We start from the raw sequence: 27,939 nt of genomic DNA on the forward strand, positions 1-27,939 counted from the left end.
GGTATCAAGTCCCATTTTACAGATGGTGTGCTGAGGCATGAAGAGATTAAGTATCCAAACATTTCTGGTGGCCAATAGGACCAAATTTTTCAGAATAATTAGAATTATTTAGCACTTTATATATTGAAAACGTAGTTCCCATTGACTTCAGTTGCAGCTGTGAGTGCTCTGCAATTCTGCAGATCTTGTGTGAGGCACCCACAAAATGAAGAACACTCAGTTAGTGGCAAGCTGTGAATATTTTTGGTTTAAGTGACTTGCATAGCATCACATAGAAATTCTGTAGCAGAGTCAGGATAGAATCCAGTTCCCCAAGATGACATTCAACTGCCTTAACCATGAGATCATATTTTCTCTGCCTGCAATCTTCTGTATTCACTACACACTTTCCGTCTTCTGCAACAAACAAGGCATGGATCCAGCAGACAAGTCTTCTGTACTAGACAGCTCTGATTCTTCTCCAGGACAGGACCTTCCTGTGCACTGAATGAGGCAGTGGTCCTATGGAAAAAAAAAAAAAAACTACTCCATCTCCACAGTCCTTCCCCACCTCTCCCCAAAAAACTGGTTCCTGTTCCAATTCTCTTCATCCATCCAGTCCCAATCCTCCCTCCTTATCTCCACACAAGCTTTTCATCCAAATCTCAGTGTCTATCTCCCACTCCCAATCGTCATCTCTCATTTCCATCACCAGCTTCCAGTCCTAGCCTCCCCTCCTGCACCCAGCTGCGAGTCTCCTTGACCAGCCAATCCCACCCTTCCAACTCCTGGTCACAGTTTTCCTCCACCCACCTCCTGAGTCCCAATTTCAGCAGATTCCTTGTCCTGTTTTAGCCCTTTTCCTTCCTACTGTTCTGGCTTTTGTCCTGCATTTGAATCAGCGTCTTCCATGCTGCATGGGTGCCAGTAGGGTGGCCATTAAGAGCACAGGAAGAACAGGCTCCCTGCTCTGAGTTCCAGTGGCTGGCTCCATTCTGACTCAGAGTAGCTATTATAGGGAAAGTGTTAGGACTCCCCTGTGGTCCTGGGCAGGAGCATGGTCAGTTGCTCTGTGGAGATTGTGCAAGCACAATCTGATCGGCAGTACACTGGAACGTGTTCAGACACAGTCTGGTCAGTGCTAGGAGCTATGAGAGGCACTGAGCATACTTAGTGAACATGTAATCTTTGATTTTTAGTAGCTAAAAATCTCAGATATCTGTACTGAGCATGTGCAAACTGAGATTTCCTGAATGCTCATAATTTAGTGTGGATTTTCACAGGGATGGCAAAAGGCACGCCACTGATACAAAGGCCCCTCCCCTGCCAAATGTGAAGTCCCTGCCCCGAAGCATGGGGAAGCAAGAACTTTTCAAAAAAGAGGGGCCAGAATTTTTAACGTGGGTACTAACAATGTATTTTCCCCAAACTTTTTTCTTGGAAACAGTTGAACAGTTTTGGCTAAAATTTTCCAAAAGTATTCACCCTGAGGCAGGCACCCGAAGTGTATAATTTTATCTCAAAGAGTTTGGCAAAGTTTTATAAGTAACTGAAAAACTGGGTCGTCTTATGGAGAAGTATCAGACAACATCAATAGTAGCTGGTTCTATCAGCTGTGACCTATAATGCTACTCTCTAAACTTTACAATTTACATATATGGAATTTTTTAATTATAAATTTTAAGTTGTTTAAACATTTTTGTTTTTAACATAATTTGTTGAAATGGATAGTCTCTTTGGCTGCTCAGTTTCTCCTCCTCCTTCTTAATGGCTGGTTGGCTCACTGACATTGTTTGTACTGCCAAAAATGTGCACTCAATCAGTAAACTGGAATCTAAGCTTTTTTTTTTAATCTGGTAATGTTCACTAAGTCAGTTCTGATAAAAGTTCAGATTTAATGCATTGAAAGGAATTTTAGCGTCTTATTTTTAGACATTTGTTTGATTGTATAGTTTTTCGATTTGTACTTATATATCTTGTACGTGTGTCCAGAGAATCTTCTTTTAAAGACATTATATGTTTCTCTTATACAAGTGCTTAGTAATGTATTATGAAGAGAAACTAAGCAGCACAAAAATGTTCATTTGCACTGTCTATCTTCACTGTAAATAGTCAGAACAGCCACTAACTGATTATTTTGGGACTTTCTTAGTGGCTTACAAAAACTGAACTCAGAAAATACTTTTGTGCATTCTTTCTAAATAAATTTTAAATGTGTACTACGAAGAAGTGGAACTGCTAGGCAGAATTTTATTATTTTACCACTCAGAACCATTGCTTCTAATTTAGAAACTATGCACCATTAGGTTTGCTCTATCCACCACTGGATATAGTAGTGCAAATAGCAAAATTTGTCTTGCTCACTCAGGTTTAATTGTAGCATGTAATTAGTCAGTCCTAAATATAAATAATATCCTCCCTCTTAGAATAAGGACTTCTTTTTACAACCACTCCTATTTTGATGATTACTTTATGTTATATAATAAGATTTACAGTGAATGTGTTCGACAAAATGAGCAAAGTTAGTGCCATATAGGCTTTACCTGAAAAGTTCATGTGTGAATTTCCAATAAGGAACGAATGGTAGAATATACGCCTATGAAAGAATATTACACAAAGATTTTTAATCTTCAAAATTACTGTAATTTGAAAGTATTGTCCTTTCATTATGTATGGTTGTAACAGATCTATTCTCTAACAGCAGCTACAGCTGTTGAAAAATTCTGAAGAGGTGGATTTATCCAATGGTTAGGTCTGAAATAGGTTGTTTTCTGGGCAAATGGAGTATTGGGATTCAGTAATGTCCCACTGTCTAGTAAAATTGAGGATGTACAAAATACCCAGTTTGAATTTGATCCATATATCTTCAGAGAGATGTGAATCCAGTATATGAAGATATTTAGATTAACTCAAGTAGTGTCCTACTTCCTCCACAAAAAATGAATTAATATTCATGAAATGACAAATATTATGAAAATATACAATAGATGAAAAATAGAATGAATAACTATTAAACACTGACAGAATTTAAAAAAAAATGTTAGTCATTGTTGCAAAAATTAAAATTCCAAAAGGAGCTGCTGTGATCGTGTGATCACTACTAGGGTATGGCTACATTTGGAATTTCAAAGCGCTGCCCCGGCAGCGCTGCGGGAGTGCTGCCGCGGCAGCGCTTTGAAGTGTGAGTGTAGTCAGAGCGGCAGCGCTGGGAGAGAGCTCTCCCAGCGCTGCATGTAAACCACATCCCTTACGGGTGTAGCGTGTAGCGCTGGGAGCCGCGCTCCCAGCGCTGCTGCCCTGATTACACTGACGCTTTACAGCGCTGTATCTTGCAGCGCTCAGGGGGGTGTTTTTTCACACCCCAGCTGCAGCGCTGTAAAGTGTGAGTGTAGCCAAGGCTCTAGATGCTCTGTTGAGCAGGGTCTCATATGAGATATGTTCAATTCACAGCCAGTCAGGATTTCCTTTCTCTCCCAAATAACTGGAGTGAGTCATCTTGGTGGCAAGTGTGGCGCCGTATGAGTTTTGTCCACTTCCCCCAAAACAATTCCTCCCTATCCTACCAGTATTATGGAATTGCAGGGGTTCATGCACCATATTTTGACATTACTAATCAAATTAATGTTTGAAGCAACAGTGACAGTGTAAGTGTGAAGCTTTACAGTGCTCTGGTTTTTGGCCTAGCATGGAGAGGAGTCACCTTTGCATAAGATCTTTTGTGTCACTTGCTTTGAGGAGGTAAAGTATCTCTTTCCCATTCCAACTATCTCACAATAAAGTAGCTCCTCCCTTAAAGTCCTCCCGGTTAACGTTGTTTCGTTGTTACGTTGCTGATCAGTTAAGGAACATGCTCGTATAAAGTTGTGCAGTGCTCCCTTATAACATCGTTTGGCTGCCTCCTGCTTTGTCCTCTGCTTGCAGGAAGAGCAGCCCATTGGTGGAAGCTTGTAACCAGGATGGACTGGCAGCTCTCTGCTCCCCTAAGTTCCCTGTACAGCAGCTGCATAGCAGGCTAGCAATTGCCAGAAGTTCAGCTGTCCCTCCCCCTACTGCCATGTGCTGCTCCTGCCCTCTGCCTTGGAGCTGCTCCCCAAGCCTCCTGCTTGCTGTGCAGTGAGGAAGTGGGGTCTAATGTCAGGGTGTCCCCATCCCTCCTGCTCTTACACCCTACTTACCCCTTCTTCATATAGAGCAGGGTGGGGACATGGACAAGAGAGCTTAGGGCAGCAGCTGCTGTCTCAACTTCCTGATCCACTTAAAAAGACAATGCACTTAAGAGTGGATCAGCTTACTTAAAGGGGCAGTGTGCATTTCTCTCTCTCTCTCTCTCTCTCTCTCTCCTCCCCCCCCCCACAAAGTGTGTTTGTCTCTGTCTGCTATGCTGTATCCCCTCCATTCCTGCTGCCTTGTAGATTGTGAGAGGCTACATTAACAACAATGTGTTAACCTTTGAGGGCTCAGCTGAGTGCTAGTTCATCATTTAGCAGTAAGGCATTCCCTGGGAAATATCCCACCCTCTAACTTCACCACCTCAACCAAGCTTCACAGTCATCATAGCTGTGTATAGTATTAAATTGTTTAAAATTTCGTGTGTAAAAATTATACTGCCTTTTTAAGTAGATCAGCAAGTTGAGACAGTAGCTGCTGCTAGCAAAAGCTCCCTTCATCCTGAGCCCTGTTGTGTCTCCCCCGCTCTGTGGAGATGGGGTAAAGATGCAGGGGGGAGAGGGACACCCTGACAAAAGCAGCCCTCTCCTCCTCCCCCTGCACAGCAAGCAGGAAGCTCCCGGGAGCAGCTCCAAAGCAGAGGGCAGGAGCAGCACACAGCAGTGGGGTTGAAGGACAGCTGGACTGCCGGCAATTGATAATCTGTTGGGCTGCTGCTACACATGGAACTTAGGGGAGCAGGGAGCTGGGGAGGGGGGCTACTGGTCCACCCTGGTTCCAAGACCCCACCAGCTAGCTCGAAAGGGCAGCTCTTTCTGTAAGCGGTGGACAAAGCAGGCAGCTGCCAAACAACGTTATAAGGGAGCATTGCGCAACTTTAAATGAGCATGTTCTCTAATTGATCAGCAACGTAACAATGTTAATCGGTATGACTTTAAGTGAGGAGTTACTGTATATCAGAGTGTCACATTGTCAAAGAAGTGAGAAGCTTGGTATCAAGAAATCAGGATCCCTTCAAGTTTTTGCATGTTATGACTTACTCTGCTGTGCTTTGGCATTTATTTTATATTGCTAGCAGTACATGTTGTGATCAGAATTATTGTTAGCTGGCATGCAATTTTGATGCCACTGTGTACCAGAGAATCATAACTGCTATCTGATGACTTGAGGAAGTTCTTATTAGGCATTCATTGGAGTGAAAATGTGGAATTTCACATTCTTAGTTTTAAATGTCTCTGCATATTTACTTCTATGGTCTGTGTGCATATTCTGAATAATGGAAATACTGCTTATCTATTTTTCTCACTGTTCTATTTCTTCTTTGAGTAAACGGGAAAATATAAGCTCTAAAGGGGTGAGTGTGCAAGTGGGATTTATTTGGAAACTCTGCTAATGCAATTTCAGGATTGTTTGTTTCTTTTCAAGAATTACCGTATATACTTGTTCATAAGCCAATTTTTTTAGTAAAAAAGGGAAGCACCAGAGACAGGGGTTGGCTTATGAATGGCTAATGGGTTACCTGGGGAGGTGGTGAACTCTCCTTCCATAGAGGTTTTTAAGGTCAGACTTGACAAAGCCCTGGCTGGGATGATTTAGTTGGGGTTGGTCCTGCTTTGAGCAGGGGGTTGGACTAGATGACCTCCTGAGTTCCCTTCCAACCCTGATATTCTATGATTCTATAGCGAGGGAGAGGTGGGACACAGCCCCTCCCCCCAATAGAGGGAGCAAGGAGAGGCAGGACAGCCAGCAGAGACAGAAGGGAAGAGACGGGGCAGAGTGTCTCTCCTTCTGGCCACGCTGCTCTCCCCTCAGCCTCCAAAGCGGCTGCAGCTCCGGGGCTGGCAGGCTACAGCCATCCTGCTCAGCCCTGCCCCCCAGAGCAGGCTGTGGCTGTGGCCATGCTGCCCAGGCGCCAGAGCACGGTGCGGCTGTGGCACACCAGCTCCAGCCAGGTCAGAGACATCCTCCCCTGACCCTCCCCAGATAAGGTGGAAAAGGATGGGATGGGGAGAGTGTGGGGGTCCCGGGCTGGAGTAGGGTCATGTAGGAGGTGGTCACGGGTTACTCCCCTGACTCCGAGCTTCTCTTTCTCCCCCCCCCCAAAAAAAAAAAAGTTGCAGTGTGGCTCATCAGCGTAAGCAGCTGGCGCGCCGGGACACATTGTTTACTTTGGTTTACCTCCGTGCCTGTGGATGCTCAAGGTAAACAAACCATCTTGGACCACCTGCGGCTTATCCTGATGGCCCAGGAGCCAAAGTTTGCTGACCCCTGAATTATAGAGTCGGCTTATGAACGGATTATAAAAATGTTCCATTTTTACTTATCCATCTTGGGGGGGGGGTTGGCTTATAAACGAACCAGCTTATGATCGAGTATACGCCTCTACCTTGATATAACGCAACTCGATAGAACACAAAATCAGATATAACACAGTAAAGCTGTGCTGCGGGGCTGCGCACTTGGTGGATCAAAGCAAGTTCAGCATAACATGGTTTCATCTATAACGCAGTAAGATTTTTTTTTGGCTCCCGAGGGCGCGTTATATCAAGGTAGAGGTGTATACGGTAGGTATTTGCCCCAGTTATACTGTATCTTGTCGCTCTTTCCCCACTCCTCAACAGTATGTTCCCTTAGGATCCTGTCAATTGGCTTCTCTCACTCAGACATGGAATCCTCTGGTCTGGATTTTATTATTTGGTTAACCGCACCCACAAAGGCTGTAGAAGCTGCTGAAATTTTGTTTGGTGCCCAAACTGTTCTCTCTCTTTTGAGTCCTGGAATTGCGTCACGGCCTGATCTGTCTGTTTCTATGCCATAGCAAACAGCTTCTTCTGCACTTAGTGAGTGGCCTTGGAAGCTTCCTTCTTCTCTTTTTCTTGCCACCTTGCAGTAAAAAACTGGGCCCCGATTGTCAGCAGGCTCAATGATGCAACCAAAATCTGCACCCTGGTTTGTAAAAGGGTGGCGGTTACCCTATCAAACTGTTTTTATCATAAATACATTGGATGTGTTTCACCTGGACAGGATTGTGAAAAGAGTTTAATACTATTGCAGATACAGTGTCTTTTTTATTTTATTTTATATTATTTCTTCTTTCTTACAGAGCCAACTGTGCGAGCAGAACTGATGGAACAGGTGCCTCATATTGCTGTGTTTTGTCAAGAAAACAGGCCTTCAGTACCATATGCTTTTTCCAAATACTTATTGCCTATTGTGGTGAGATATCTCGCAGACCAGAATAACCAGGTAAGAGTGTTATATTCTAAAACTTAATGGATAATACACTTTCTCAACTAGGATAATGCAAACATTTTACACTAAATAAATAAGGTTTAGAGCAACAAGAAATAAATCTAAGTCTGAACTTCTGTGAAAAATAAGTTTGATATTTTTTTACAATAGGTTCTGAGGTGGTCTTGGGCATCTGTGGCTTCCCTTTCGTAATGCTAAAGCACCACTACCAAAACAAAACTTTTACAGGCTTACATATTATACATTCCTTGTAAGGAAGAAAGAAAAATTCTATGAATTAAAATTTAAAAACTTGTTTTAAAGCCAGAAGAAACCATAATGATCATCTTTAATTTCCCATACAACAAGCTGTAGAACCTCACCCAGATATTTGTCTGACACCCACAGCTTTTGTTTGAGCTTTAGCATATGTTTTAGAAAGGTATCTAGTCTAGAGATAAAGACTTCAAAGGATGAAGCATCCACCATGTTTTTAAGTAAGTTCTTCCAGTGGTTAATTACTCTCATTGTTAAAAATTTGGGCCTTTTTTCTAGTCCAAATTTATCTAGCTTCATCTTCCCATCATTGAACTTCATTGTGCCCCTTTCTGTTAGATTAAAGAGCTGAATCTCTTCTCTGTGTAGGCACTTGCACACTGTGATCAAACCAGCTCTTCACCTTCTTTCAAGAAGCTCAGTCTAGTTTCTTATAGTCTGTCACTATAAGGCATGTTATCCAGACCTCAAATCATTCTTGTAGATCTTTTTTGAACCCTTTCCAATTTTTCAACGTAACTTTTGATGTGTAAATACTAGAACTAGACACAGTATTCTGGTTATAGTCTCACTAAGCCATATAGCCATATACAGAGGTAATATCACATCCCTATTACTTTATTAATCTTCAAGTGCTTTCTCATGTCCATTCCAATAGGCGTGTGTGCGTCCTGCATGCACGACCGTCTGAAGGTTTTTTCCTGTCGGCACCCATCAGGTCATCTGTGGCGTCCCCTGGATTGGCGCCCTCATGGCGGTGTATATAGGACACTGCCAACCCGCCACCTCCGTTCCTTCTTACTGCCAGTGATAGTCGTTGGAGCTTCCTTCAGTCTCCTTGTTTTGCAAGTGCCTACCTAGTGGTTACAGTCTAGTTAATTGTAAATAGTTCTTGAAAGTTGTAGTTAACCTCTTTCAGGAGGTTTTCCCCTAGCTCCCCTCACTGGTGTATGCCTTCATCTGAGGGATTTAAGTCCTGTGAACACTGTGGGAAGCCTATGCCCAAGGGCAATCTGCATGCGTTGCGCCTTAAATGCTGGGATGAGAGCCATCAAACGGAGAAGTCCTCCATTTGTAGGAGCTTTAGACCTAGGATGAAGAGGGAGCAGGACTATTGCCTCAAGCTCCTTTTAATGGAGGTGGCTCTTTGCCCTCAGCTGGCACCGGAAGCTGCACTGGCAACATCGGTGCAGGATTCCTTGGCACCGAAAAAAGACTACTCCAGGGAGCACAGACGCTGCTCCCCAGCTTGCAAAGCGGGTTTGAGCACGTGGCACCGCTTTCAGTCCCTGGTGCCACATAGGAAGAGAAAGGTGGACAGGCGTTGGTCCCCTGTAAGGAAACAGCACAGGGATCCCAGCGGGGTGCATCCTTTGTCACAGCCTGGCTCTCAGACCACCGACTCCAGCCCTGCCAGGGGCTCCATCAAATCAGGTGCTTGTGGACTCTCCGACTCGGGAGGAATTGGAAGACGAGATTGATCTTTCCTCCACGTCAGATACTTTTGAGGCCACGTGGGATCTTATTGCCATGACTGCACAGTCCCTGGCTCTGCAGGCACGAGCACCGGCACCGGTCCAGGTGGTGGAGCAAGGCCTGGCGCCAGCGATGGCGCAGTTTGTGGCACTGACTGGGCAAGCCAAAGATGCTACGGTGCTGCACCGCGGTACCATTCCCCACACCGTTGGGCTCTGCCCCTCCATCGTCTGGAACAGGCTATTTGTCGGACTCCGATAATGAGTCATCAATCTCCCGACATAGTTGATACAAGTCTCAGTCCCGGCGCCGCAGATCACAGGATGTGCCGGCATCCCGTGTTATCCTGGCCCTCATAGTGGCTGAGGCCAGTACAGTGGCCCTTTTGGACTCCTTGGGCCTACTATCAGGCTCAAGGTCAGGGCTCCAGGGCCGCATTTGTGGTGTCTATGCCCCATACTCCTTCTTCAGCCACATCGGTGCCATGCCATACTCCCATACCACCTGAAGACTCCCCACATGACAAGGACCCTGAGTCTTTGCAGACGGGTGCAACTCTCAGGCCAGCACCCCATGTGGTACCAGCGCCACAATCCACCCCGAATAGGACAGACATACCTGAGCCAGCCTTCTTGGGTAGCCTTGCCCCTTATAAAGACCTTGCAAAACACCATAAAGGTGCTATGGCAGACCCTGGCCTCCATTCCTCACATGGCCAAAGGGGTGGAAAGGAGGTATTTTATGCCGCAGAAGGGGTACTCTCAGTCTAGAACATTAGTGGTGGATGCGGCGAACCATGAAGAGCGGCATGGTCAACCGGTTCCTGTGCCAAAGTCATGGGATGCTGAGAAGCTGGACCTTTTCGGCCGTAAAGTATCTAAACTCAAGGCCAGTGGTCGCAGGCAGAACTATCACTGCACATCAACCTCAGACGAGACATCGCCCTTTCAGTTTTTCAGAAGTGGGCCTTTTTCCACATAGACCTTTTCGCGACATGGAGCAACAGGAAATGCCAGCAGTTCTGCTCCTTTCTGAACCACAGCCCAGGCTCCATCGCGGACGCTTTTCACTTCACATGGGTGAGTCACATGGTCTATGCGTTCCTGCCCTCCCCTCTCCTACACAGAGCCCTCCTCAAGGTCTGCTAGGACTGGGCTTTGTTGATCCTCATACTACCGGCGTGGCCCTGCCAGCACTGGTTCACCATACTGTTAAGCCAGACCAGTAACCCTCAGGACCACCTGGAGTGCCTGCACCTTACGGCGTGGAAACTTCAGGGTTAAACCCATTGCATCTCCAGTGTTCGGACTCAGTGAGACAGATTCTTCTGGGAAGTAGGAAACATTCCACCCGAGCCACATATCTGGCAAAGTGGAAGTGGTTTTCTATTTGGTCCTTATAGAAGAAAGTATCTTCTCCCCTTGTTGTCCCTTTTAGTCAGATGCCACCCAGGTTATCTGAGCTTCTTAACCCTTTACAGATAAGAGGAATTAACCCTTTACAGGGTAAAGAGGGATTTTACGCTACCCTTAGCTATATGTTTGACTGTGTTGTTCAGTAAATCCAATTTACCAAGCAGTCCAGATCAATCTGCATAGCTAACCTGCTGCATGATTTATCACTCCACCAATTTTTGTCATCTGCAGAGTCTATCAGCAGTGATTTTTATATTTTCTTCCAGAGCATTCATCAAGATACTGAATAACACCCAGCCCATTAGAAACAAGTCTGTTGGATGATGATTCCCTGTTTACGTTTATTTTTAAAAATCTGTCAGTTAACTATTTTACACTATTATGTACTTCTTGATTTTTGAATAATGCTACTTATCAGAAGGCCATAAAGGACTAAGTCAAATGCCTTACAGATGTCTAAATACATTGTCAATATAGTTACTTTTATCAACCAAACTTGTAATCCTTTCAAAAAATGAATTTGTTTGGCACATACTTTCCATAAAACTATTTTGGATTGGCATTAATTATGCTCTCGTTCTTTAATTATTTACTGATAGTGTACCATACCTGTCTTTGATTGTGCCTATTTCACATTGGGAAAGTTTGACTTTCGGGAAACATGAGGGAACACTCTTGAAGTATTTGTAGTATTACAATAATGTACAATATATAAGTGTTCCTGGACATGACTCTTTATTTTTTAGTGTTATAGTTTGCTGAAGAATTTAAGAACACATGCCCTCAACCTTGACAGGGGCTATGAGGGTGTGTTGGTGTATCTTCCAGCGTATATCTAAAAACGATCTCATGTAAACTCGTTTCCACTTTGTTTTTCCTACGATAGGTGAGAAAAACAAGTCAGGCAGCATTGCTTGTTCTGTTGGAGCAAGAACTTATTGAGAGATACGATGTAGAGACCAAAGTATGCCCTGTTCTTATAGAACTGACTGTGCCAGACAGCAATGATGATGTGAAGACAGAGGCTGTGGCTGTGAGTAAATCAGTGAAACTGAGCTTTAAGGTCTAAGGTTTGAGTGAACATTTGGTTTTGTAGTGTACACTCATTCCTATATATTTGCTTTCTACAGCTAACTCTCAACTTTTCATGAGTGATGTATCTGAGTATTTAGATTCTAATATCTAAACTGTATTGTTAACCCAAATTTAGGTGAATAAATTTATTTTAGATTACTTACTATATGTATTTTGACTTCTTTTTTTTTTAAACCAGATTTTATACTTTTTTGATAATCTAAGCACTATACCCAGATGTACAGACACTTTTTTCTTAACCTGTGTATTCAGGCTAATGTTAAAAATTATATAATAAAAGTACTCCAGTATTTCTAAGGCACTTACAATTGTGGTGCCTCAGAGAGAAATGACTGTCAGTAAATTAATCCTTAGCATTCTTTGCACTGTATTGGTCATGTTTGAAATAAATTACTTGTACATTCCCTAAAAGAAGAGAGACCCAACTGGACAAGAAACTCAGGAGATTAATCGTATTACCTGAGGAAGTGTTTTCTATTTTGGGAGCCTCCTTTTATGACCATTGGCACTTGATTGTTTTTTGTACTGTTCCTTTCTTTAGTAGAGAATTCTTGATACATGAATTGTGTTGGCCTTTACTTTGTGGGCTTGTTTTCCCTTTTATCACCACCAGCATCTCTGAATATAATGCTCATTCAGACAAACTTGAATGAATTTTTTCAGATGGAATTTGGAGTAATGAATGGACTAAATTCAGCAACTCCAGTGGTTTAAACCGGTACAAATTTAATAAACAGTCCTCATAGATTAATTTTTATTCTTCAAAAACATGTATAATCATTTAACTAAACCATTTCAACGCGTTAATTTACAATAGTATAATGCCAAATGTGGTAAAAATCCTCAACTTCTGTCAAATGCATTGTAAACCACTCTGTTCATTCTAGAGTTTCTTTTTACACTGTAAGAACATAAGAATGACCATACTGGGTCAGACCAAAGGTCCATCTAGCCCAGTATCCCCTCTTCCAACAGTGGCCAATGCCAGGTGCCCCAGAGGGAATGAACAGAACAGGTAATCATCAAGTGATCCATCCCCTGTCACCTATTCCCAGCTTCTGGCAAACAGAGGCTAGGGACACCATCCCTACCTGTCCTGGCTATTAACCATTAATGGAGTTATCCTCCATGAACTTATCTAGTTCTTTTTTGAACCCTGTTATAGTCTTGGCCTTCACAACATCCTCTGGCAAAGAGTTCCACAGACTGACTGTGCATTGTCACATCCATTTTGTTTGTTTTCAACCTGCTACCTATTAATTTATTTTGGTGACCCCTAATTCTTGTGTTATGAGAAGGAGTAAATAGCACTTTTCTCCGCACCAGTCATGATTTTATAGACCTCAATCATATCCCCCCTTTGTCGTTTCTTTTCCAAACTGAAAAGCCCCAGTCTTATTAATCTCTCCTCATCTGGTAGCTGTTCCATACCCCTAATTTTTTTTGTTACCCTTTTCCAAACCTTTTCCAAGTCCAGTATAACTTTTTTGAGATGTGGTGACCACATCTACACATAGTATTCAAGATGTAGACGTACCTTGGATTTATATAGAGACAACATGATATTTTCTATCCCTTTCTTAGTGATGTCCAACATTCTGTTTTCTTTTTTGACTGCCACTGCACATTGGGTGGATGTTTTCAGAGAACTATCCACAATGACTCCAAGATCTTTCTTGAGTGGTAACAGCTAATTTAGACCCCATCATTTTATATGTATAGTTGGAATTGTTTTCCAATGTGCATTACTTTGCATTTGTCAACATTGAATTTCGTCGGCCATCTTGTGGCCCAGTCACCCAGTTTTGAGAGATCCTTTTGTAGCTCTTCACAGTCTATCTGGGACTATGCAAATCACTTTGAAACAAAAACACTAATATTTATTAAATACTGTTATTTATTTTATTTAAAATTGTGGCTTGTGCCTAAAGACAGCAACCAGGTTGGGTGCTAATGTATTAGGCACCATACAGATATACAATAAATGACAGTACCTTCCTCAAGGAGTCTAAAAATAAGCATACATGAGGTGGAATAAAATTTAAAACTGAGTTGCTTCACACTGTCCATGTTCATTGTTATGAAGGCATGGAAGCTTTGATAATCTAAATTGGCACTGAAAAAACTCATCTCAAGCATCACCAATTATAGAAATGTATACTTGAAAATTATCGGAAATTGATTTTGAAGGAAAGTTTATTTCATCAAAAGTGATCTCACAGCTTATAACAGTATTATATTCAGTTAGCTCCATATTTACTTAACAAAGCTTTGGTAAAAATTAGAGAGAGTGAAAGAACAATTAGAAGGGGAAATTGTCACTTTCTTTGGGCTAATCGCTCCATGACTCACTCTTTTCAGTAACTTACACATAGGGCATTACAAATGAGCAATAAAGAGAATTTTAGAAATCTCTCTAAATATGGAATATTTTGAGGGCTGTGGGAATCATTTTATTATACTAAACTTTATATTATTTATTCCATTAAACTTAAAGAACTAGAAATCAAGCACTTTGGTTTAAAATGTCAGAAAATTGCTTTTAAGTATGGAAGTGTTTTAATAAGTGGAGGTGAGAAATGAAGTCCCTGAATTTGACTGTTTTAAGACTAATCTGTTTGCTATTTCTGTACTGTTCAATACACAGTATTGTGAGATAGCTGCATTAATATTAAGAGTTCATTCCTACCAACTTTCCAGAATGGCTTGTAGTCACTTTTTTCCATAACTTAACTCTCTGATTTTGTTGCTTTATATTAGGAAGATCAGTTTCTCATATTCCCTGTTGCAGTTTGATACAGGGAAAGAAAATAATGAGTTGAGCTGCCTACAATGCACACACTTTTCAATACGAGATTTAAAAGTATCAGAAAAATTCAGGATCACATGCATCAGGTTTTAGCTTGACTGTAGTTACAACTTCAATAATGCAGAAAGGTCATTATTTAATGCTTGTGAAATTAATTTCTCTGTTGTATAGGCATTCCTAATCAGTATTTTCCTTCTCATTAGATAATGTGCAAAATGGCTTCCATGGTGGGAAAAGACATCACAGAGAGACTCATTCTTCCTAGGTTTTGTGAGATGTGCTGTGATTGCAGAATGTTTCATGTTCGTAAGGTATGAATTTTTCTCTGTCTAATTTGGTTCAGCTATATACTTTAGATTTAAAGGAATATAGTTAACCTAAAAATCACATTTGTCTGGGGTTTTTTTGGTTTTTTTTTTTTTATCTGCTGATATTGCCTGAAATACCAAAAATAAATATAAATGAAAGATATAGGGCCTCACATATTCTGTGACTGAGCAGCTCTGGAAATTGCTGAAGAATTGTATTCTAGAATCTTGGCTTTTATTTAAAAATAAAACGCTGCTTCTAGCCCTTATGGGTGTAGAGAGAACCTTGAAAACATGAATCAAACGTAAACTGATAGACTTTCACCTGCCTGACCCACAGGTCTCTGGAAGGGAACGAAGGGTATATCAAGGCAGAGCCAGCACTGAGCATAAGCAGACTAAGCAATTGCTTAGGGCCCTGAGCAGCTCAAAGGGCCTCCCTATCCACTTTTTAGTATAAGAACTTGCCTGGTTTAGTATTGTGTGCGCATGGCGGGAGGGGGAGAATATTGCTGCTTAGGGCTCCCATTGGGCTAGCACTTTCTTTATATCAGGGTATTAAAATAAATTAATGCTTCCGTGGAATTTAGACATTGCAGCTACATAATTTGGTTCCATTTTGTACCAAGGAGTACCGGATACTACAGAAGAAAATATTTTTCTCTGATTTTTTTTTTTCCAGTTTTACTGTATGTATTTAATAACACTTTGTATATAATAATTTTCACTTTCTCCTTTGTATCTAATTAGTGTCCCACATTCTTTGTAGGGTTCTTTCTTGTGTAAGAAGGGGAGATAAAACATTTTAAAAAATAATAAATTGTGATTTTTAAAACCACAGAAATTGGCAGGTGTAACGTATAGTACCTGAAACTACCACTAACAGTTTTTTTTAAACTGACTTGATTTCAAGTTGACTTTATCATGGCAAGTATATTAAAATTATGGGTGCGGGCTACTACAATACCTTTGCAGATGATGAAACATTGTAATGATCATAAATCAGTTATCAATGAATATAATTTACTTACCTTTAAATTTTGTCTACAGGTATGTGCAGCCAATTTTGGAGATATCTGCAGTGTGGTTGGGCAGCAAGCCACTGAAGAAATGCTTGTAAGTCTTTTGTACAAAACTCAGGTTGTTGAGTTATGGCTCTAGGTGTATATATATATTCTCCTCACCCTCTTATCTAACACCTTCCTTACAAAAAAACTACCTAAGAGAACTCAAAAGTTGAGAAATGACAGAATTAAGTTTGCATGTGCACCTGAACCCTGTCCTTTTAAAGACTGTATTGCAATACATTTACACAATTACATAACCTTATTTATGCAGAACCACTTTCTCTTTCATCACTCATTCTTTGAACATTTTGTATTTAAATGTCTTTCATCAGTTCTGTCTGAAGTACATGATACCACAGAATTTATTTTTTTTCACCCCTGCAACCTCGGATACATGTGTAAAGTGAGTTTTTTAAAAATAGTATGTAATCATGAAATGATCAAATGCTGTCAGGCCTGTGCATATGGGGGTAGAGTTGAGGTTGCCTGCATATCCTCAGCTTGGGCTTTTCCTGAATTTTGAGGGCTAGCACAGCTTGCATGTACATTTAATATCGTTTTTAGTAGAGTTTAAAAAAAATAAAGATGAAAAGAGAGAAGGTGCTGGGACAAGAAAGGAACTTATACTGCAGGACTGATAGCTCTTCCAGCTTGCAAAAATTTGACAATAGAGTCATAAAAATGTAGGTATGGAAGTGACCTTGAGGTGTCCAGTCCAGTCCAGCCCAGCGCCCTGCACCGAGTCAGGACCAAGTAAAGTGAGACCATTCCTGAGAGGTGTTGGTCCAACCAGTTCTTTAAAACCTCCATTGTTGGGGATTCCACAACCACCCTATGGAAGCTTCTCCCAGAGCTTAACCATGCTTATAGTTAGAAAGATTTTCCTAATATCTAACCTAAATCTCCGTTGCTACTGATTTAAGCCCATTACTATCTGTCTTACCTTTAGTAGACATGGAGAACAATTGATCACTGTTCTCTTTATAACAGTCCGTAACACATTTAAATAGCATGTGTACATCTCATAATCTGAAACTAGTAGGGTAGATACCATCAGGCTACCTTGTCTCCTCTAAGAGGCTGATAGGAATGTAGAGTGGGTCTCCATCTTGAGCACTTTTACAAAGGGTGAAGGAGTTCTCCTTAGCCCCTTGGTGATTTATGCTATTTGCTTATGTTTTCTGTGGTAAAATTCAGCTTTTGGTCGCCAACTATTTCAGCTGCTGAGCTTTAACTGGAAAAAAAAAAGAGGAGTCAGGAATCTCTTTTCATGATGGAAGAAGTGTTTGTTTCCCACTCTTCTGGTACTTCAAAATCAGTTGAATGACTTCTCATGAAATTTTATTTTTTTTTAAAAAACACTTTTTTTAGTCAAAAAATGTGGAAAATTTCAACCCAAAAGAAGTTTGCTTAAGCAACTGAAAATAGGGTTGTGATGAAAACTGTAGTACTATCTTGATAGAAGTCACTACTGGTCTTGCTGCAGTACCACAGATGGTGATAATCATGTGATGAATTTTATGCTGTGATTGCCTCATCTGCACCTTGCTCACTAATCCATTTCTGCTGGAATTACTTCAAAAATTACGAACACCTAAGAAAGTTCAGTCACCAATTTTTAGAAAAACAGTCTCCATAAAACTGTTTTGTCTTTGAGTAGTGTCCATCTGGGTGCTCCACTTCAGGTTGATCAGAGATTTTCAGTAGCAATGCCCATTTGGCCCATGTATACATTCCGAACAACCTCGTACCCCATACTGAGGATATATAGAGCTGTTCAGGTGAACTTCCCACAGTGCCTTCCCAACCACACAAGGGCTTGATATGGAATGGTTAGTGTGCCTGTTTCAGCTTTGCTGTAGTTTAGCTTTGAGTTCTTAGTTCTAGGTTTAGTTTTGTTAGTTCCCTTATTTATTTTGTAATGGTACCTTTAGTTAATTTGGGTTTTTTCTGTTTAAGACCACCTTTTTCTCCCTCTTCCTTCTGAGGGATTTGCCTTGGGGGTCATCGTTGACTTGGTAGACTGGAATTCAAATATTTCTGTGCCTGCCAGGAATCTATCCCAGTCAGCAATGGACATTCTTGGTGTAAACACATACCTTCCGGACAAGTGCAAGATCTGCTCAGCTTTTAAAAGCAGATCTTGAAAAAACAGCAAGATTAAACTTTGACTCCTCATGATAGAACTCTCCAGAAAACCTGCCCGGGATTCAGGTTCACATACCCCACATATGTCAGCCTCCTACTGAGCACAGTGCCTAGCGGTAAAAGTAAGGCATACGGGCTAGTATGGCGTACCGGTAAAAGTTAGCTGCCTGTACCAGCCCGTACCACTGACTTTAAAGTGCTGCCGCAGCACTGCTTTAACATCACTGCCCCTTTTGCACCCCCCTTGGCAGCCCTGCCAGGTCCCTACCAGCAGGGCCACCAGTTGAGGGGGAGGGGCAGCAACATTAAAGTGCTTTAAAATCGCTGCCTCTTTTATGCCTTCTATCCGCCCCCCGGCCCCACACCCCCTCCCCCCCCGAGAGTGATGGGGAAAAAGAAGTAGCTGCCCCAGGTCTGCGATTAAAATGGGCCCGGGGCACCAGCTGCTGCTACTGCAGCAGCACCGGCCGGAGTCCTGGGCCCTTTAATTGCTGCTGGAGCCCCAGGCAATGCAGGTCAGGGAGCTCAGATATCCTGGCTGGGTGACACTGATACCCCCTTCCGCCCAAGGCCCTGCATCTTCTGAGGGGTGAGGAGGGAGGAGCGGTCCTGTACTAGAAAGAGCTCCATTTTACTTTCACCCCTGACAGTGCCCCTTCAACCTCCATACCCCACTTGTCTAGGTATTTGCAAGATCAGAACACAGAGGATACCAGTAAAGCTCCTAAGAAGAGGAGTTCTGGATCTCCTCACAAAGAGCCGAAAGTCAACGCAGTTGTAATGGCAGGCAGAATGAAAGGTCACCCAGTGAATGCTCAAAGGATTTCGTCCTGGATCACGGCCTGCATCCACTACTGCTATGAACTGGCAAAAGTGCCTCCGCTGGCAATCCTGACAGCACACTCGACTAGGGCGCAAGCATTGTCATTGGCCTTCCTGGCACAGATGCCTTCAACTTCTGGGCAGCTTGTAATTTCGTAACACAACATGCCACAACAACTTCATTGCTTCCAGGAGTGGCTCAGAACAGTCTGTATCCCAATCAAGCTGGTGTCTGTTCATCAGGCGCTAGACTTGCTCAGTAGGTGGAAGAACTCCTCCAGAGTCTGTACTGGCGTTCCTTTCACCCACCCTCTTCTACTATCACCATAACTGTAGATGCATCACTTGTGCGAAGGGATGAACACCTAGGGGGACACACCGTCCAAGGCAAATGGTTGCCTCAAGAGTGTCTCCTACAGATCAACCTCCTAGAATTATAAGTAGTCTGGAACACCTGTATCCTCTTCCTTTCCTTAATCGGGCCAGTCCATCAGAGTCATGACAGATAATGTAATCTGTACATTCGACATAAATTGTCAGTGAGGGACAATTGTGCTGAAGCAAAAAAGCTGTGGAGCTGGTTTATAGCTAGTCACACCCTCATTTCAGCCTCTTATCTTCCAGGCTTTGCAAAACACCATGGCCGATAATCTGAGCAGACATGTCTTCCAAGATTACAAGTGAGAATTGGACTCTTGAATCTTCAAACAGTTTTTTTCCAGGTTTCCAAAAGAGGACCTCTTTGCGACGGCTGCCAACAGAAAGTGCAAGAAAATTGTGCTCGAGAGGACTTGGGTTATCAATCCTTGGGGACACATTTCTCATTCCTTGCAGGAGGGGTCTTCTCTATATCTTCTGACATCGTTGATTCTGAGGGTGTTGAACTAAAATCAAACAAGAAAAAAATGGAGTCATTCTAATTTCACCAGCTTGGCTGAGGCAGGTCTGGTACACTTACCTGATTTACTTTGCCTCCAGTCCAGCATTGCAACTTCCAACCATTTCCCATCTGCTGTCTCAGAATGCTGGTTGGACTCTCCATCCCAACCTGGGCATCCTCTGACTCAGCGCTTGATTCTCAGTGATAGAGATTTTCTGTTTGACAGGTAGAACAGGTCCTATTAAACAGCAGAAAAATCTCTTCAAGATATACTCACCATGGGTGTATCCAGCAACTCTTCATTCTTCTCTTTCCACTGTTCTTGATTACTGATTGGATTTAAAGAAGTTGGGTCTTTCTAATGAGTTCTATCGGAGTTCATTTGTCAGCTTTTGTAGCCTTTTAGTTCCCAAGGGTTCTCAGTCTTTGCTTATCCCACAACAGAAATATTCATGAGGGGATTGCTTAAGCTTTTTCCCAAATCAGAGAGCCTGTATCTGTATGGGATTTGAACTTGATCCCTTTTGAGCCACTAGTTGTGTTCTCTGCTGAACTTGTGTATGAAAATGGCATATTAGTGGCCATCGCTTTTGCTTGCAGAGTCAGGAAATTAGGTGCAATAATGGTTGATCCCTCTCCATCCCACCACTTCTATTGTTTTCTTCAAGGGTAAGGTACCATTATGCCCACATTCTAAAATATCCCCCAGTTTCCACATTAACTAAGTTATTGATCTTCCTGTGTTTTGTCCCAAAGCCACATCAGACTAGTGAGGAAGCTGCCTTGCATACCTTGGATGTTAGTTAGCCTTCTATTTGGACAGATCAGACCATTTAGAAAGTCTCCAAGACTCTTTCAGTTGCAGACAAATCTAAAAGATCCACAATCTCCACCCAGAGATTTTCAAAGTGGGTTTCCAGTTGTGTTCTTGTTTGTTACCAGGCTGCTAATGTTCAGCCACCTTTGAGAATAAAAACCCATTCTACAAGATCCCAAACTACCTCCATAGCACTGTTAAAAATGTATCAATTGCTGAAATTTCCAAATGGCAACCTGGGTATCAGTGAACACTTTTTTCCCAGGCACAATATCCTAATATATGGCTCTAGATCAGAAGCTGCTGTTGTCACAATAGTCATTTCTTTATTGTTGGATCCAGCTCCAAAGCTCCCTCCTCCTCCAAGGGATACTCTGGGATACCTAAAGTGGAGTATTGATAGGGACACTGCTCAAAAAAGAAGTCATTACTCACATTGTGCAATAACCAGAGTTCTTTGAGAGGTGTCTCTCTAACTATGCTCTACTACCCACCCTCTTTCCCCTCTACTTCAGAGGTTTGTCTCGCGGGACTTTATGGTAGAGAAGGAACTGAGAGTGGTTTGCTTGTGCGGCTCCATATATCCTTAGTATAGGGTATGAGGGTGTCTGCAGTGTATTTGCAGGCCAAACGGGCAGCACTACTGAAAATCTAATCAAAGGCACATGTGCCACTGAAGTGGAGCACCCATAGGGGGACACATCTCAAAGATTGATTTGGTTACTGCATGAGGTGAGTAACTCTCCTTTCCTTGCACCAAATGTGGAATTTTTCACCGAAGAACCAGGATGGGCAGTGTACTGTTGATAGGCAGTGACAAGTTTAAAGTCTGATGTTCACAACCTGTAAGAGCTAGCAATGGGAGTTTTATATCATTAGAAAGGAGAGATTCTCCATTTTCTGAAGAAGCTCATCATTTGCTTTTAGCTGGGAATCTTCTCTTTCCAATGGCTATAGTAATCTTAAATGTTTTCTGACAGTAGTAGGTAAAGTTGTCAGACACAAGTGTGATTGTGTCCCTTTAATATTACCTCTTTCAAAAGGAAATTACATAGTGAAGAGTTTGTCTTTTGAAATACTTTTTATAGTTTATGGACAGGCAGTTACTTGGATATAGGAGAGAGACAGTGGTAAGAGAGAATTAAAGGAAAAACTTTGCTGACAAAAACGAATTTTGCATCCAGGTGCACACACTTTGATGTCCATCCTTCAGATGTAATTTGAGGGGATCTAATTAAGAGGATAGTAGAAATGGCATGCCCTTTTGCTTTGCAAAGCCTGTATAAACAGATCCTGTTGTGAGCAGCAGGACAACGAGTCTTAAAAAGGGAAGTAGTGAGGTAAAGGAGCATAAATTGAAACCAGTACCCCTACAAAAGTTTGCATAAAAGTTTATTTACTGTGTTTTATATAGCTACCAAGGTTTTTCCAGCTCTGTTCTGATAATGTTTGGGGAGTTCGGAAGGCTTGTGCTGAATGCTTCATGGCAGTTTCATGCGCAACATCGCAGGAAGTCCGGCGGACAAAGCTGTCAACGCTTTTTATCAGTCTGATCAGTGACCCTTCACGATGGGTAAGAGTTTTGTTTTATTTATCAAATACCTATTTTTCTATTTGCTTTTTCTTTGGTACCCCACATTAATTTTTTAGAGATAAATAGCTTATTCATGTGCATGATTGTGTCAAGTAATCGTGTATAATGGTGGTTTTGCTGACTGGAGGAAGGCTATTCTACATTATCCCAGTAAAATGTATTGGACCCTTCTATTGAGAAAAGGTATGTGGAGCTGCAGGCTTCCCCGCTATTCTGTGTTGCCAAAAGTCTGCTTATCACCAGGAATATCAGAAAATTGCAGATGTAATTAAATTGAATTTATTGAGATTTTTTTTTGTCCATGCTTCACATCCCCCCCCCTCGCTCCACCTCCCCGGTCTTGAAAATCCATCCTTCAAATCTGTGTTAGGGTTGTCAACAGGGGCTCCTTCTCAGAGCCAAAAGGAAGCCGTAATGCCCCAAAGCACCAGTTTTTTGGCTCTGAAAAGGCATGTGAGCCATAATCAGGTACAATGAAAGAAGTAGTAGAAATGGAGGTGAGAGAGGCTCACCAGAACTAAATAGAATTCAAGCCTGTGGTTCTTATTGAATCAATGTAAATTCCTGACATTGTAAAATGTGATGTGATGTTTCCACTAAACCAGCATTTCTTTTTTCCAGTCACTTGGATCTTCCACTTCATTGGCGTTCAGATTTACTCACTTTAAACATTGAAATAGTGTGGGAGGGTGAAGTATGCTGTCAACGTGAAGATGTGTACAATGATCTGTGAATTGACCACTTTGTCTGCCTGCTGTATTTCACGTCTCACCCCAATCTTTCCCTGCTCAAGGCTTTTTGCCTGGCACTTTCCCATATCCAGCTTGTTGGCACTGTTCCCAGATGCAAGTCTCTCCTGTCACTTTCCCCAGTGCCCTTACAACTCTTCCCCATTCCTGACAGCTGGTGGTGTATTTATACAACAGCTGTATTTAAATTATTTTCTCTGGAACCCATTATTCTAGGTCCGCCAAGCTGCCTTTCAGTCCCTGGGGCCTTTCATATCAACTTTTGCTAACCCATCCAGCAGTGGTCATTTTTTTAAAGAAGAGGAAAGTAAGAACACAGAGGATCATAGATTTTCAGAGGAAGATGGGTATGGATTTTATTGCTTTTGTAGTTTTTCATTTTTCTTCTGCATATAGATAATGCTCCTTAGGAGACTTCTATTTTTCTTTTAATTTGTTTACACACATTGATAGTGAAGACACCAGAACTTTTGCCAAAAATTGGCCATGTCAGCTAAGTTGCTGTTCAGTTATTTAGGGTACTTCACTTAGGTCCGCTATCCAGTAAGTAAAACTAATTCTATAAATACTAAAATAAGAACACTACTATGAACTTGTATAAGTGTCTGAATGTATAACCAGTATGGGTTGTTTTTTTTAAATAAAAAACTCATGCCTATTTTCTTTGACACCCAACAGTGAAAAGATCAGGGATACAGAAGATGTCACAACAGAGGATGTACATAGCAGAACAGAGAAGCCACCTTCAGATGCTGATTTTAGTGATTTTACAGTAAAACTTGAAAACACCATGGAAGACCATAACCCTGTGCCAAGTAATTCTCAGAGTGAAACCGATTACCAGACTGAGACATTCTTACGTTGCACTTCATCTTCAGAATCTTGTGGGGAAATAGCTGATGAGAATGAGCAAAGTTCTAGCTTCTGTAATCTAGCAGTGCTGCAGGAATCTGGGTTGAGGTCCCAGGAAACCTCCCTCTCAGAACAGGAATTGTACAACTCTTTCCATTTCTGGAGGACTCCGCTTCCTGAAATAGATATTGATTTAGAGCTTCAACAAACTGATCAGATAATGCCTGACCCAGAAATTCGGGAAGGAACGAAAGACGTGACTGTGCCAGTTTCTTCAAGCATTGCTATGGCCACAAGGAAGGAGCTGGAAGAAATGATAGAAAATCTGGAGCCTCATATTGATGATCCAGATGTTAAAGGTATAGTGAAGATATTTGTGTATATTTAGTGTCTGGAAATGTTTTTCTGTAATAATGTTTTGTGGAGGCTTTAATTTTTAACCTTTTGAATGAAACTTAAAAAAAAAAATCAGAAGAATTAATGCTTTTGGAGTTTAACCAAATTTGTTCTAGCTGTTTTAATTTAACTCTGAAAAAAGATGACAAACCAAACGTTCTTATTTTGAGAAGCAGCTTCTGATTGTACAGATGCAGTTTTGCTCCCATTGGTCATTGCGAGTGCATAATAGCAGGTACAATAATTGCACCTGTAATTCTTAGTACTTTGGTGTCTAACTACTTGATTTGTCAGTATAATCAGGCAGACAATCACCTGAGTGCTGCAAATCATTATGTTCAGTGTTGCATATGCAGTTACTGTGTGTGCAAAATAGGAAGCCAGATTGAAGCCCTTTTGAAAAATCAAGGCCTGAATGTAAGAATGTTTTCACCTTCTGAACAATCAAGTTTATTTTTTAAGGAAATAGCTTTAGGGTATCCATGTTTTCAGAAGCTCTTCTATAGCAACTTTCATTGCCTGCTGATGTACGCCAGGATTATGGTCAGGACAAGGTTAGAAGTGACCCAAATCCTGTCCAACTCTTAGATGCACATAAATCTTGTGAGAGTGAAGTGTAATTAATGTTCTCTCCCCTACCTTCTTTTTAATAATCTGCTGCCCTTTATGTGACATCACAGGTTTGTTGAGATATCAGCACTGGAGATGTCTTAAAACGTGCCAAATTCAAAAAGGGCAGCAGCAAATCCAGTACTGTGGCTAGGAAAGTGGCCCTGGAGATTGGCGTATTCTTGATTTCAAGACTCCTGTGGGCTAGAAGGGTGCACACTCAAAAAAGGAGAGAAGAAAAGAGGGGTGAGAAACTCCTGTCAGAATAAGCAGCAATGCTTGGATGCTTTCCTGAAATGTTGGTGTTTCTCCTATCACTAATTATACAGGCTACACACTGATAGCCTAACTTTAATTAGACTTGGCCTGTTCCTGTTTAATCTACCGTAAAATCAGCAGATGAAAATGTTCTGCTTTAAGAAAACTCTAGCCCATTGCTCTGTAAGACTGATGGGTTCCAGAAAAAATGTACTAGTTCAGTTACTGGTGAGAAGCACATTATTTAAACTTATCTCTTAGTAAGCACATTAACCAGTGCTGTTTAGGTTTGACTCCAGAGACTTGTTCTGCACAGCTGCAAAATGTATATTAAACTGTTTCATGAGGATCTACATAGCTAATGCATTTGTATACTCAGAGGTGCTCTGTATTACAAGATTGTTTTTAATCTATGCTTTGATTTCGGCTGGTCTCATTCCAGAGCAATTGTCTTGCTGCACTTTAGGATGGTTTCAATATAAAGAAGCTCACAGGTGCAGTTCTGTTAGGTGCAATACTCAGAAGTTAGGAAATGCCTGAACTAGGGTGCCTGTGCAATAACAATTTGACCCCCTTGTTCATATGCATTCTGATACAGTCTTTAATTGTGTGATCGCATACTATTTTTTTTTTCCATACAGGTCCCCTGCCTCATTCAGGGGATGAGTAGTATCTCAATAGTTCTTTTTATTCCCCTCATTGAATAAGCCTTAGAGTTTATTAAATGCACACCATCTAAATCCTGCCCTGAATACAAAATTATTAATTTTTTTGTCGCTATCACTATCAAAAAGTGTTTTACAAATAAAACAAATGAATTTATCTTCACAACATGCGTGTGAAAGTGAGTAATATTACTTTCCCCATTTTATAACTGGGGAATTGAGACAGAGATTAAGGCCAAAATTATCAAAAGTGTCCACTAATTTCAGATGCCCAATCTGAGACACTTAGCACCTGATTTTCCAGAGTATTTAGCATTTTAAAGCATTTTCTGTGTTCAGAGCACAGCTCCAGCCAATTTCAGTCGAGTGCTCAGCACATCTGCAAATAGGGTTTTTCACATGGGGCACCTAGAAGACTAGGAAGATGCTATTTTAGTGGCCTCCTATGAGAAGTGAGGCTTAAGTGACTTGCCCAGCATCACACAGGAACTCTGTTCCAGAGACCAGGATAGAATTCAGCACTCCAAGGTGGAATTCAGTTTCTTTAATTGTGACCTGCAGTCCCCTGCTATATCAAACACCTTCCAACTTCTGCAACAAATGAGCCAGGGGTCCAGAGAAATTCTAACACATGGAACCATATTGACACGCAACTTGAGTATCAGCAGGCTTCAGACCTTTGGACTACAGTATGGACCTTAAGCACTCTACCTCACAGAGTAGCTGGCAGTAGTAGGCTGTTATCCTCTATTGGACCAGCCAATAGAGGGGGATGAAAAACTCACTTTTCCAGTAGATTTCACAGCTATTCATTAGCAGCAGAGGAATGTAGAGATGCAGGACACCTTATTTCAATTCCAGTTTCTATAGGAGAGTGTTGTCTAGAGGTTACAGACTGTGCCTCCAGCTTGTCACTGTCCCCCTCTGCATCTGTGTACCTCCTAACTCCCTCTCAGTTGGCTCTTGTCTCCCTCCTCTTCTGGTCCGCCCCATCCTCTGAGTCCTGCAACAACACCCCTCACTCCTTCCACACCCCTTTGCATTCCAGTGTGACTGATTCCTCCTCCTCCTCCTCAGTACACTTGGGTGCCAGCATCAGTAGTACAGGAGAGAGAATCTCCTGCTCTCAGTTATTCTGCCTGGTGCCGCAGCAGCCAGAAGGAGCAATCGTAAGGGAAGTCCTGGTCAACTCCTGAAGCCATGAGTATGCTCAGTGCAAACAGAATCTTCAGAGATCTTAGCTGCGAAACAAGCCTCTATTGAGCATGTGCAAACTGCAGTTTTTCCGAGGCTTATAGCTTGGCTAAATTTGGGAAAATTTTAATGGGGACAGCAAAAGGCATATACCTGTCACCAAACCAGTCACACTGCCAAATTACAAGTCCCTGCTCTAAAGCATGAGAAGCTAGACTTTTCTCAACAAAATAGTTGTAAGAATTTTTTTTTAATATGGACAAAAGACCGTTTTCCCATAATCTCATTCTCAAAAATGGCTGAATCCTTTTAGCTGAAATTTACCCAAAACTTCAGTCTGAGGAAGACACCTGGCATGGAAAATTTCAGCCGCCAATTAATAGTTTGGCAAAACCCCAAGCAACAGAATATAGGGGTTTATAATGGAAAATATCTGTCAGCCTTATGTAGGTGGATCTGGTAGAGACACACATATAATAAATATCAGTTAAAGCAGCAAAGAATCCTGTGGCACCTTATAGACTAACAGACGTTTAATATCAGTTAGTTAACATTGGGGAAAAAACCTCTTGTTTGTGTTTTAGCATTAGATCAGCCTCAAAGGAATTTGAAATCCTAGTGAGTGTTTCAGGATAGATTTTTAAATACAGTACCTGCACCATTATAGCACTTAAAACAATCGGAGGAGCATTTTTTGTCTGCTAATAATGAGTGAACACTAAGGAAAGAAACAGACAGCAAAAGAGTGAAAACAAGGGAAGCAGAAAAGAGAAACTGCAGAAAATAAAGGGGGAAGGTGTGCTGCCATGTAAAAGCATTTTTTTCTCCTGAGTTATTTATGTATTTTTCTATAAACACACTCTCTCTCTCTCTCTCGAAATGTAGTGCATCTATATATATTGTCTATTTAGAAAAAGACCCTTAGTCTTTAATTTTAACTGAAAATGAAAGGCCTATATTTTGCTATTGGTTCTGGTTTGGAGGGGAGAGGGAGAGAAAAAGTAAGTTCTTCTAAATGTGCATCGGGATAAAGTTCACTTGAATTATTTCTCCAGTTGTTTTGCCTCACAAGAATCCTGAAAATCTGAAATAACATTTCATGCCTAAATAGTCTGGTAAGAGCTAGTCATCG

The 27,939-nt window shown here is 41.6% G+C and overlaps 1 protein-coding gene across 5 annotated transcripts in view; it reads left to right on the forward strand.

Moving 5' to 3' along the window:
* Nucleotides 1-27,939, forward strand: part of PPP4R1 (protein phosphatase 4 regulatory subunit 1) — a 92,644-nt gene that overhangs the window by 49,446 nt on the left and 15,259 nt on the right. For all 5 annotated transcript variants that reach the window (XM_050942141.1, XM_050942143.1, XM_050942145.1 and 2 more), the window contains 7 exons: nucleotides 7,250-7,392; nucleotides 11,431-11,577; nucleotides 14,652-14,759; nucleotides 15,807-15,872; nucleotides 21,905-22,063; nucleotides 23,050-23,180; nucleotides 23,512-24,044. In XM_050942141.1, coding sequence (XP_050798098.1) covers nucleotides 7,250-7,392; nucleotides 11,431-11,577; nucleotides 14,652-14,759; nucleotides 15,807-15,872; nucleotides 21,905-22,063; nucleotides 23,050-23,180; nucleotides 23,512-24,044 — 1,287 coding nt within the window. The remainder of the gene's footprint in view (nucleotides 1-7,249; nucleotides 7,393-11,430; nucleotides 11,578-14,651; nucleotides 14,760-15,806; nucleotides 15,873-21,904; nucleotides 22,064-23,049; nucleotides 23,181-23,511; nucleotides 24,045-27,939) is intronic.

Source organism: Gopherus flavomarginatus, chromosome 2, assembly GCF_025201925.1.
Source record: "Gopherus flavomarginatus isolate rGopFla2 chromosome 2, rGopFla2.mat.asm, whole genome shotgun sequence".
Taxonomy (NCBI): Eukaryota; Metazoa; Chordata; order Testudines; family Testudinidae; genus Gopherus; species Gopherus flavomarginatus.